At 33.4% G+C, this 12618-nt stretch overlaps 1 protein-coding gene across 1 annotated transcript in view; it reads right to left on the minus strand.

Moving 5' to 3' along the window:
• Positions 1-6082: 6082 nt before the first annotated feature.
• Positions 6083-12618, minus strand: part of SLCO6A1 (solute carrier organic anion transporter family member 6A1) — a 98109-nt gene continuing 91573 nt past the window's right edge. The window contains exons 13-15 of the mRNA XM_035015077.1: positions 11139-11251; positions 8625-8793; positions 6083-6162 (exon numbers count right to left, since the gene is read on the minus strand). Coding sequence (XP_034870968.1) covers positions 6083-6162; positions 8625-8793; positions 11139-11251 — 362 coding nt within the window. The remainder of the gene's footprint in view (positions 6163-8624; positions 8794-11138; positions 11252-12618) is intronic.

The raw sequence follows: 12618 nt of genomic DNA on the forward strand, positions 1-12618 counted from the left end.
CCTTTGTATTTTGGAAACAAACTCTCATGTAAGGTTTTTTTTTTTCTTTTTTGTCAATAGTGAAGTAGTTTTAGAGTCAGAGGTTTTACAGTTTTTATTATTTTTATGATTCTCCTGAAATCATTTAACATGGAGCTTTTCTCTTGTAAAATTTCTTTGTGAAGTCCATGACTGGTGGCAAATCTTTCCCACCACCTACGTGGTTTCCTAAGTGTCATGCATAGCCGTTTAAACAAATTAATGTCCTTTAAAATCTTTCTTCCTAGTCAAACAACAACATTGAAATAAAAAAAAAAAGTCATAGAGGAAATTAAAAAAAAACAAAGCCATGGGATTAGTGCATTTTTATTCTAAAGATAATAAAGTTAATGCAGTGTTGTTGTTTGAATTTCATGTTGTAATGGGAAAGAATAGCTCCCTGGATGGATGAGAGTGAAAAACTTTCATTCAAGAAATGAGAAGACCTATCTAGTTGGAAGTTTCATAAGATTCCTTAAATAAATCTAATCAAGAAAAAATATATACATATATAAGGTGTATTAGATTCCTAAAGCTGTCATAACAAAGTACCACAAACTGGGTAGCTAAAACAACATAATTTGATTCTCTCACAGTTCTAGAGACTAGAAGTTCAAAATCAAGTTATCAGTAAGGCCATGCTCCCTCTGGAGGCTCTAGGGAAGAAGTCTTCCTATCTTCTCCCTCCTTATACTTCTTGGTGTTCCTTGGCTTTTGGATGTATCACTCCAATCTCTGCCTTATTCTTCATACAGTGTTCTCCCCTGTGTGTTCTGTATCCAAATTTCTCTCTTCTTAAATGGATGCCAGTCATTGAATTAGGGTCCACCCTAATCCACTACAACTTCATCTTAACTGGATTCCATCTTCAAAGATCCTATCTCCCAGGGTGCTTAGCTGATTCAGTCAGAAGAGCATGTGACTCTTGATCTCAGGGTCATGAGTTTGAGCCCCACGTTGGTTGTAGAGATTACTTAAAATAAATGAAACTTCAAAAAAAAAAAAAAGAATTAAGAAAAAGATCCTCTTTCCCAAGAAGGTCCAATTTACAGGTACTCAAGATTAGGACTCAAAAAATATCTGTTGTGGGGACACAATTCAACCTACAATTGAACAAACTTTGCTGAAATAGGCTTTTAAATAGCAAGTGAGGGAGGCTTGAGCAATTTGGGAAGTGACTTTGAAAAGAGGTCCTTAAGATCTTAATTGTGAATTCTCTAAGTCCCACAGAAGATTTTATACTTGTATTCAGCAATCGATCTTCTGATAATCTCAATAAAAAACAAATACTTTGGTGCCAATGGCATTAAAGATAAAGTCACCAGCCATTTATTGATCCAACTAAAATTTTTTGAACATTCATTACATAAAAAAGAGAACAGGAGTAATGAACAACACAATACTTCCTTTCATAGTCTCCTTATCTAGAAAAGAGCCAGGCAGTTAAACAATTACAACTCATTGCATAACATGATCAGATTGACATTTTAAAAAGATTCCTTTCACAACATGGAAAGGAGTGGTTTGAAAGAAGAAAAAAGCCAAGAGACCAGTTATAGAGGTATCATGCTGTTTATGTAATAGAACATAGGTTGCAAAAGTTAGATAATGAGGAAATGACTGTAAGGAGAGGAGACACATTCAGAAGATTTCGTGGGCTCAAATTCCAGCCACCAAACCTACAAAATTACCTGCAGTTGCACCCATCCCTTCCTTTGTGATCTCTGTTGCAAAAGAGGTCCTCTCTCTTTAATAAAGCTAATACTTCTTCCGGTGCTTTGGAACCCATCCTATCCCCTTCTTAGTAATCTTGCGCTATTATATTCTTGTTCTTAGACCCCAATCTCTTCCTACTTGCTTATTAGCTTTGAACATGCTCAAACCAGCCATCACAACACATAGCAACAATTACTTCATCTGCCACCCTCAACAAACCTCGGCACTGCAGCCAACTACAGACTTACATCTTTTATTCACAGCTATACTTTTTTTCACAGTTATACTTATAGAAGATCTTGTTTACATATGATGTGTCCAATTGCTCATCTCCAACACATTTCTTGATCTATTGCTACTGGCTTCTGTTCTTACAATTCTCTGAAATTTCTCTCATTCTAGTTTCCAACAAACTCTTTGTTACTAAATCCAGCAAACATTATCATCATTACTTCCCTTGAATTCTCAGCGACATGTGGCAATTCTGACTGCTCCCATCATCTTCCTATACCCTCTTACCTTGCCTTTATTGTATTGATTTCAGCTCTGGTTTTCTCCTTGCTTTTCCTTCTTAGTCTCTTCCTCTAAGCATTTCTTACATGTTATATTCTTTATTCCTCAGTTTGTAGTAGACTCTTTTCCTTTCTTGAGAAAATTGATCTTTTCTCCATGGATCAAATAATTATTGTTGTACTGATGATCCCCAATTATGGCTCCAATTGAAATCTCTCTCCTCAGCTTTAGATCTTTATTTTCAACTGCCAAATGGCACTTGGCTGCCTCATTGGTACCTCAAACTCAGTATGTTCAAAATTAAACTCATCTCCTCTTCTAAATTCTCTATTCTTCCTATGATTCACCATATTAATAAATGGCAACACTCTATATAAAAGCCTACAAGCCAACTACAAGTGTACCAAGTTTAATTACCCTCCCTTTCTCTCTCCATCCATCCCAACTCTCTTTCTTCCCCTTTTCTCACTCCCTCACCTCTCAATCCTCACCATTCACATTCTACCCATAATTCCACTGTTACTCCTATAGTCCTAATCACTGTAACACTTTAACTCCTACAGATTTCTTCTTCCTAAAAAAATTCCATTTTGTTCATGATATATACCTCTCCCAAACTGCTCATGGGACCTAGAGGAAGCTGATCCCACGTTCAATTCCAGGGCCAGGAATGATTAAATCATCTAATTATGGCAATTATATTCCCCTTGGAAAATAATTAATTTAGGAGCTCAAATTTAAGTCAATCTGGTTACTATTACCTTTACAACTGTTATTGTTCCAGGTGTGGGCATGGAACTAAAATTTGTCCAACCAGACTGAAGCAAAGGAGTGTTGTTGTTGTTGTTGTTGTTGTTGTTGTTTTTCTTTTCAAATTTGGGAAGAGAGTTTATTTTTCCCCCCAGTGAATGGAAGTGAGCAAATGCAGCATGTTAACTTTGCTGCTACAACTGATGTTTTATCATTCCCTTAATTTTTTTATAATTCTATTACAAATGTATATGCCCATAAATAATATTGCATATTATAAACATATATATATGGCATTTTTGTTAAAATTTTTTAAGATGTATTCATTTTGATAACAACACCTCAATTACATTCACTTTCATAGTAGTATAGTTTCCAGTACAAAAATAGCACAATTGTTGATGCATTATCTTATTAATACTAGTATTTTTTCCATCTTTCCTGATATAAACCAATGCTTCTATAAATATTTTTGAATATGTCTCTTTTTTTTAAGATTTTATTTATTTATTTATTTACTTGACAGAGAGAGAGAGAGAGAGCACAAGCAGGGGCGGGGGGGCAGCAGAGGCAGAGGGAGAAGCAGGCTCCCCACTGAGCAGGGAGCCCGATGTGGGACTTGATCCCAGTACCCTGAGATCATGACCTAAGCCAAAGGCAGATGCTTAACCAACTGAGCCACCCAGGTGCCCCTGAACATATGGTATTTTTGACCACATGAAGGAATTTTCTAAAATATATATTTCCAGAAATGGAATTACTGGGTAAAAAGTATACATTTTCAAGATAAAAAACTAAATGGCTATCCACAATGCCTGCAACACTTTACACTTCCACCAGCAGCCTAAGAGAGATTCTGTTCATCCAAAGCTGCAGCAAGAGTTTTTGTTATGGTTTTTAAATTTTTGCAGTTCTAATGAGTATGAAATAGCATCTTTATGATGTATTTCAATTTGTGTTCTCATAATTACTAATTAAATTCTTAGTCACATTTTTTCATGATTATTGGGCAGTTGTTTTTCCTCCTCTATGAAATGCTCTTTTCTTTTTTTAGAGGTTTGTATTTTGCTTACTGAATTTTAGAAGTTTTAGTATTTATTTGTATTAATATATTCACTATTGCACTAGACCTAGGCAAGACAATATAAACAAATGAAAGATATACCATGCTCATTATTGGAAGAATTAATATAGTTAAAATGTCCATACTATCTTCAGCAATCTACACATTCAATGCAATCCCTATAAAAATTCCAATGGCATTTTTCACAGAGCTAGAACAAACAATCCTAAAATTTTTATGGAACCATAAAAGATCCCAAATAGCCAAAGGAATCTTGAAAACAAGAAACAAAGCTGCAAGTATCACAATTCCAGACTTCAAGTTATATTACAAAACTGTAGTAATCAAAATTTATGGTACTGACACATAGCTCAATAGAGCAGAATAAAAAATGTAGAAATAAACCCACAGTTACATGGTCAATTACTCTTCAGTGAGGAAGGCAAGAATGCACAATGGTAAAAAGACAGTTTCTCCAACAAATGGTATAGGGAAACTGGACAGCTACATGCAAAAGAAATAAACTGGACCACTTTCTTACACCATACACAAAAAATAAACTCAAAATGGACTAAGGACCTAAATGTGAGACTTGAAACCATAAAAATCCAAGAAGAGAGCATGGGCAGTAATTTCTCTGACATCAGCCGTAGCAACATTTTTCTAGGTATGTCTCCTGAGGCAAGGAAAGCAAAAGCAAAAATAAATTATTGGAACTTCATCAAAAGAAAAATTTCTACACTGCAAAGGAAACAGTCAACAAAACTAAAGGACAACCTACTGAATAGGAGAAGATATTTGCAAATGACATCCAATAAAGGGTTAGCATCCAAAATATATAAGGAATTTATACAACTCAACACCAAAGAAAACCAAATAATCCAATTTAAAAATGGGCAGAAGACACGAACAGACATTTCTCCAAAGAAGACATATAAATGGCCAACAGACACGTGAAAAGATGTTCAACATAACCCTTCAACAGGGAGATGCAAATCAAAACCACAATGAGATATCACCTCATACCTATCAGAGTTGCTAAAATCAAAAACTCAAAAAACTAAATTTATTTTAAATAAAAATTAAAATTAAAAAAAAACAGGTGTTGCTGAGGATGTAGAGAAAAAAACTCTCTTGCATGGTTGGTGGGAATACAAACTGGTACAGCCACTATGGAAAGCAGTGTGGAGCCTCCTCAAAAAATTAAAAGTAGAAATACCCCATGATCCAGTAATTGGACTACTGGGTATTTAACAAAAAAATACAAAAGCACTAATTTGAAGAGCTATAAGCACCCCTATGTTTACTACAGCATTATTTACAATAGCCAAATTATGGAGCAGCCCTAGTGTCCATCAATAGATGAATGGATAAAATGGATGTGGTATATATCTATACAATGGAATATTACTCAGCCATAAAAAGAATGAAATCTTGCCATTCACGACAGCATGGATGGACCTAGAGGATATAATGCTAAGAAAAATAAGTCAGGTAAAGACAAATACTATATGATTTCATTCATATGTGGGTTTAAGAAACAAAACAAATGAGGGGTGCCTGGGTGGCTCAGTCAGTTAAGTGTCTGCCTTCGGCTTGGGTCGTGATCCCGGTGTCCTAGGATCCAGCCCTGCATCAGGCTCTCTGCTCAGCAGAAAGTCGGCTTTTCCCTCTCCTTTTACCCCTCCCCCTCCATCCTGCTTGTGTGCTGTCTCTCAAATAAAATCTTAAAAAAAAAGAAACAAATGAACAAAGGAAAAGAAAAGGGAGAGAAACCAAAACACAGACTTTTAAGTATAGAAAAGAAACAGATGGCTGCCAGGGCAGAGGTGGATTGGGGGATGGGTGAAATGAGTGAAGGAGATGAAGAGGACACTTATCTTGATGAGCACTGAGTAATAAATGGAACTGTTGAATTACCGTTGTATACTTGAAACTAATATAACACTGCAATCAACACTGAAATTAAAGTAAAAGTTAAAAATATTAGAAATGGATCTTAATGAAATGAAGATGAATGATTTACCTCATAAAAAGTTCAAAATAATGGTCATAAAGATGCACACCAAGGTCAGGAGAACAATCCATACATTTTGGTGCCACTATAAATACAAACACATAGACTAACGGAACATAATCAAATGCCCAGAAATAAACCTATGCATATATGGTCAATTAATATTTGACAAAGATTTCAAGAATACTCAATGGAGAAATGAGGGTCTTCGATAAACGTGATGAGAAAAATTGGATATTCACATGTAAAAGAATGAAATTAGATCCCTACTTTATACCACTTGCAAAAATTAACCTAGAAAGGTTACCTAGATTTACTTGAATGTAAATCCAGAAACCATAAAACACATAGGAGAAAACATAGGAAAGTTCCTCAGGATGGCTCTTGGCAATGATTTTATTGGATCTGTAAACTAGAGCATAAGCAACAAAATCAAAAAAAAACAAGTGGGATTACATCAAATTAAAAACCTTTTGCACAGCAAAAGAAATGATCAACAGAATGAAAAGACAGTTTACCACTTGGAAAGATATTTGCAAATTATATAACTGATAAGGGGTTAATATTCAAAAATATAAAAATAACTCCTACAACTCAACAGCCAAACAAACAATCCAATTAAAAAATGGACAGTGTATCTGAATAGACATTTTTCCAAAGAAGATATACAGATGGCAAAGAGGTACATGAAAACATGCTCAACATCATTAACCATCAGGGAAGTGCAAATCAAAACCACACTGAGATATCACCTCATGCTTGTTAGAATGGCTATCATCAAAAGACAAGAGGTAACAAATGCTGATGAGGATGTGGGGAAATAAACCCTTGTTCACTGTTAGTACCTTTATAAATTGGTACACCTACTATGGAAAACAGTATGAAGGTTGCTCAAAACTTAAAATAGAACTACCATATGATCCACAATTCCACTCCTGGAAACATATCCAAAATAAATAAATACACTGTCAAAGAGATATCAGCATTCCCATGTTCATAGCATTATTACAATAGTCAAAACATGAAACAACCTAAGTGTCCATCAATGATAAAGAAGTTGTGGTATATGTATATACAATAGAATATTATTCATCTATAAAAAAAGGAAGAAATCCTTTCATTTGTGATAACACGGATGGACCTGTAGAGCATTATGTTAAGTGAAATAAGTAAGACAAAGAAAGACAATTTTTTTTTAAGATTTTATTTATTCGTTTTAGAGAGAGAGAGAATAGGGGCAAAAGGAGAGGGAGAAAGAATCTCAAGCCAACTCCACACTGAGCACAGAGCCTGATGTGGAGCTCGATCCCACAACAATAAGATCATGATTTGAGCTGAAACCAAGAGTCGGACGTTCAACAGACTAAGTTACCCATGCACCCCGAGAAAGACAAATTCTTTATGATCTCACTTATATGTGGAATATAAAACAAACAAACAAACAAAAAACCATACTCATAGAAGGAGAGATTAGATTTGTGCTTACCAGAAGTAGAGGTTTGGGTGAGGGGGTGGAATCTGACAAAGGTGGGTCAAATATACAAACTTCCAGTATAAGATAAATAAGTACTGGAGATATAATGTGCAACATGATGACTACAGTTAACACTGCTTGTAGTATATTTGAAAGTTAAGAGGGGAGATACTAAGAGTTCTTTTTTTTTTTTTTTTTTAAGATTTTATTTATTTATTTGACAGAGAGAGACACAGCGAGAGAGGGAACATAAGCAGGGGAGGTGGGAGAGGGAGAAGCAGGCTTCCCGCCGAGCAGGGAGCCCGATGCGGGGCTCCATCCCAGGACCCTGGGATCATGACCTGAGCCAAAGGCAGACGCTCAACTGACTGAGCCACCCAGGCGCCCCGAGATACTAAGAGTTCTTATCATGAGGCAAAAAACATTGATTTCCTTTCTTTCTTTTTTGTATTTATATGAGATGATGGATGTTAACTAATTTACTTTGGTAATCATTAAACAATGGATGTAAGTCAAGTCATTATGCTGTACAACTTAAACTTATACAGTGCTGTCTATAAATTATATACTAACAAAGCTTGGGAAAAATGAGAATAAACTCTTAGTGATGAGAAGGGAAATATGCCACTAATACATCAAAACTTGATATTTTTCTAGACTACATATGGAAGATTGAATGCTACATGTTAAAACAGGAAATCTTTAATCCAATATTAATAAGAATTAATTTTTAAAAAGGAACTAGGATTTTCATGGTAATTATCCTACGATTTTGGAGAACATGCGACTCGAAGCTCTCAATTCTAAAAATATAAGCATTTCTGCTATAATAATGTGTGCATTCCTCTAAAACATCCCCTTAGGCCAAATCAACCACCAGAAATAACTAGGCTTCTGGAGAAAACATGTAGAGGTAAACCACTGCAACTTTGTAACTAGAGTTCTAACAAATGCAACCACAATCTTAATACATTTTAGCACAGCTAAATCCACTCTAGGTTTTCACCCAGTACCAGCTAGGTTTTCACCCAGTACCAGAGTTAGCTTTCGTAGGTTTAAACACTGGGACTCACCTTCTTCCATTGAGATATAGCTCCTGGAGGACACCCATTCCCAATAGAGGTAAGTCTTATCAAAAATAAAAATATTTAGAAATATCTTTGCAGCTTCTTCACCTGCATTTGCAGCCTCACTGGATACGTTAACATTGTAAAAAGCATAATGATTATCCAGAGCATCAAACTATTCAAAACTGATTCCAAAGGAAGGTACTACTATAGGATCTTTAGCTGTTTTTTCTTAAGATTTCATTTATTGCTAAGGTTTTTGTTTAATGGTAAGAAAGATTCCCCTGATTGTTTCAAAAGGGGCTAACTTGGTGTTAACCAATGAAACTTCTGGGTTATACTTACATCATTTTCCTATTTACCAATCCATTATATACTTGTGACAGAAACAAATGTTCTTTTGTATCAGAAAGCTATTATCAAATTTAAAGTCTTAACACTACTCCCCAAATTATTATAAGTTTTGTTTTACCTTTGTTTTTTGAAAACAGGACAGATCTATAGATAATATATACATATACATATACACATGCAACAAGCACCTTCAAAATGGATCTGAGTGTTATTATTTTACCTTATTTCCTGGTTGTATAAATTTTCAGATAATATCTTTAGACAGAAGAATATTAAGAGACGATATGAATAACCTAAAACTATTAAACCTTAATTTTCCTAGAAAAACTTTTATACACTGATGTTTAAAATCCTACACACTTTAAAAACATGAGAAATGTTTCATAAGAAGGTATTCTATTATGAAAATACAGATCACCATAGATACATTTCTACTACTTAGGTAAACATCATGTGTGATTTTTCTTTTCTGAATGTAGGGCACAGCAACAGATCTCATAGAATCTTTAAAGGAGAAACTCCTGTTTTCACATTCTGATCCACAGATACTCTGCAATCCTACTGGTCCGAAGAGAAGAGTCAAGCAGTCAAGTAGAATTTCACATAAAGACTAGTTTATAGGTTTTCATAAAAGCATGTTGAAGTTAAGGAAGAAAGATATATAGTAAAATATGAATACTTACGCTTCACATTTCCTTCTGCCAGCCAATACCATGAATAGGCCATTTGTAGTGATGTGGATGAAACTGGAAAGTATTATGCTAAGCGAAATAACTCAGAGAAAAACAAATACCAAATGATTTCACTCATATGTGGAATTCAAGAAACAAAACAAATGAGCATGGGGTGGGGGGGAAAGAGAGGCAAACCAAGAAACAATCTTAACTATAGACAACAAACTGAGGGTTGCTGGAGGGGAGGTGTTCAGGGGGGATGGGTTAAATAGGTGATGAGGATTAAGTAGGGCACTTGTGATGAGCGTTGGGTGTTGTATGTAAGTGAAAAATCACTACATTCTACACCTGAAGCTAATATTACACTGTATGTTAACTACCTGGAATTTAAATAAAAATTTGGAGAAAGAAAAAAAAAAAGAATAGGACAATGTCTACCCTTACACACAGGGTCATTGACTAATGTGTATAATAAAGGAGAAATATTGTCAATTGTTTCTTCTCCCAAGAGAACAATGGAAACAATGTAGAGAAGTTTTTGTTTTATAACAATCTGATTTTTATTCCAATATTTAGAAAACTGCTATATAATTTGGATGGATGTACAATGATGCATGAAATAATTATTTAAAAACTCTCTAGAGAAACATATTTAAGCTTAAGAAAAATTCCACAAATGGTTGACACATTTTCTACATTGAAATTTGAATATATTTTCGCATGGAATAATTATAATTATCATACAATGAAATATAAAAGCACAAAAATGGAAATCAGGTATCAGATAGTCTTTATCAATAAAACTAAGGTCAAAGTAAAAATATATGATCATATTGAATTTTGTGTCCAATAAAATTAAAGGAGCATAAAAATGTATATTGCAAATTGGTCAATTGACCAGAGAAAGTTTCTAAAGAAACCTCTCTGTGGTGAAATAAAAGATAAATAAAATGATAATTTTTAAACGGTTTAAAACTAGCTTCTTTTGGAGAATAAATATGACATTAACTTAAATTTTTATTATATGAACTGGATTGACAAATCTAATGTTATTTTGAAAAATTAGAGAAACAAATATCCAAGCCCAAATGAAAAGTAATAAGAATAAACTATATGAAACCTAAGTAGTCCTACATATCCAGAGGCTAATAACTAACACATATGATATCACTGTAGTCAGAATTAACTTACATATATTTTCCCACTTCTGCTTCATCTTCTTCTTTCAAAGTATTCTCTATTGAAAGTATTAAATGTGTATTTTACAATATCTTTTAAAAATCTAAAACACAGAGACTCTATTATTATATTTGTACTCAAATTATCATAAAACTTATGGGGTCACATGAATCACTTTCATTTATTAAACATGTAACTATATTGTAATTATTTCAAATTTTATTAATATAGCATTCCATTGATGGACTGACAGTGTATAATTCTTCCACATTGATGATCCAGTTATAAATCAGTTCTTTCCCTTTTTTTTTACTTTTAGATTCTTTATAGGTGTATGCAGGATGTCATTGTCCTCCTTTGATAAACATTTATATAGGCAAAATGCAATAGCAGTGAAGAAGATAGTGAATACTTTGCAAACAGAACCTAAATTAAAAAAAAAAATACAAGCATCAGATGTATCAATCTATTTAGAGCAAAAATATTTGTGGAAAGAATGCCAATTACCAAAGAAAAACTAAGTATATTTCATCTCTATAAAATATCAATTCTCCAATTGTAAAATGTAATTAATGTCATAAATTTATATCAAGTTATTTAAAGGAGATTTTTGTAATGTTTACAAAAACTTTTAGATTTCTTAAAGATACAGCCCAAGAAAAATGCAAGATGTGTTATTATTTCACAGAATGTATTAACTCTAAAGCTTAAAAATACATTTCTGCTATCAAAATTTAAATATCAATAAGAACTGGAACATAAATTAACTTCATGAAGCTTCACTCTTTTTGAAATATTCACCATTTTCCAAATAAAAACAAATATTTTAGAAAAATTAGTTGATTATTAGGGTTTTTATTCATTTTCATGTTTCATGTTTCAGAAAATATATTACAAGCATTATATGAAAGTACTTGAGCTTAGGATGCAAATGACCCTGAAAATTAAAGTAAAAAATATTTTAGAGCAACAATATCAATTATCTGACAATATTAATTATAGTGGTTACAAAAGATAAAGTAAGAAACATTAGTCTGTCATTTATAATGACACAATGATTTTCATACATTTTTAATAGCACAACACCGTAAACAACCCAAATGAATTTTAACAAGAAAAATGGATAAATTGTAGTATATTTACAAAATGACGTAGTATTCAGAGATTTTTTAAAAGCACAAACTACTGCTATGGAATAACACAAATGAATCTCCCCAAAGCATATTAAGCAACACAGAAAAAAAAAACTGTATATACTGCATTACATTTGCATAAATTGCTAGAACGTGCAGAACCAACATACTGTAATAGAAATCTCAAAGAGGTTTATCTGTAGAGGAAGGAAATGGACTGAAAAGGGATATGGGGGAAATTTCTACAACTTGAATGAGGTGCTGGGTACATAGGTGCACTCAATTATCAAAGGCCATCAAACTAAACACCTAAGATCTATGCTAATTGTATCTTAATTACATCTCAATATTTTTAAGAGTACTACTTGATACATTTTTCACAAACTAAACACAGTGTGACCAGCATCTGGATCAAGAACAAAACATTGTCAACATCCCAGAAGCCTTCCTTCATGTTTTCTCAAAGTCACTAACCCAAAAGGGTTAGTTTTGTTCACTTTTGAAGTATATTTATAACAGGTCAAAACTATGTAAGTGGAATCATACACTGCATAATCATTTGTTTCTGGTTTCTTTCATTCAACGTTATGTTTGTATGATTCATCCATTATTTATGCCATTGTGTAGTTTTCATTTTCATTGTTGTATACTATTGCATTG

The sequence above is a fragment of the Mirounga leonina genome, unplaced genomic scaffold (assembly GCF_011800145.1).
Source record: "Mirounga leonina isolate KUSES-001 unplaced genomic scaffold, KU_Mleo_1.0 Mir_168, whole genome shotgun sequence".
Classification (NCBI taxonomy): domain Eukaryota; kingdom Metazoa; phylum Chordata; class Mammalia; order Carnivora; family Phocidae; genus Mirounga; species Mirounga leonina.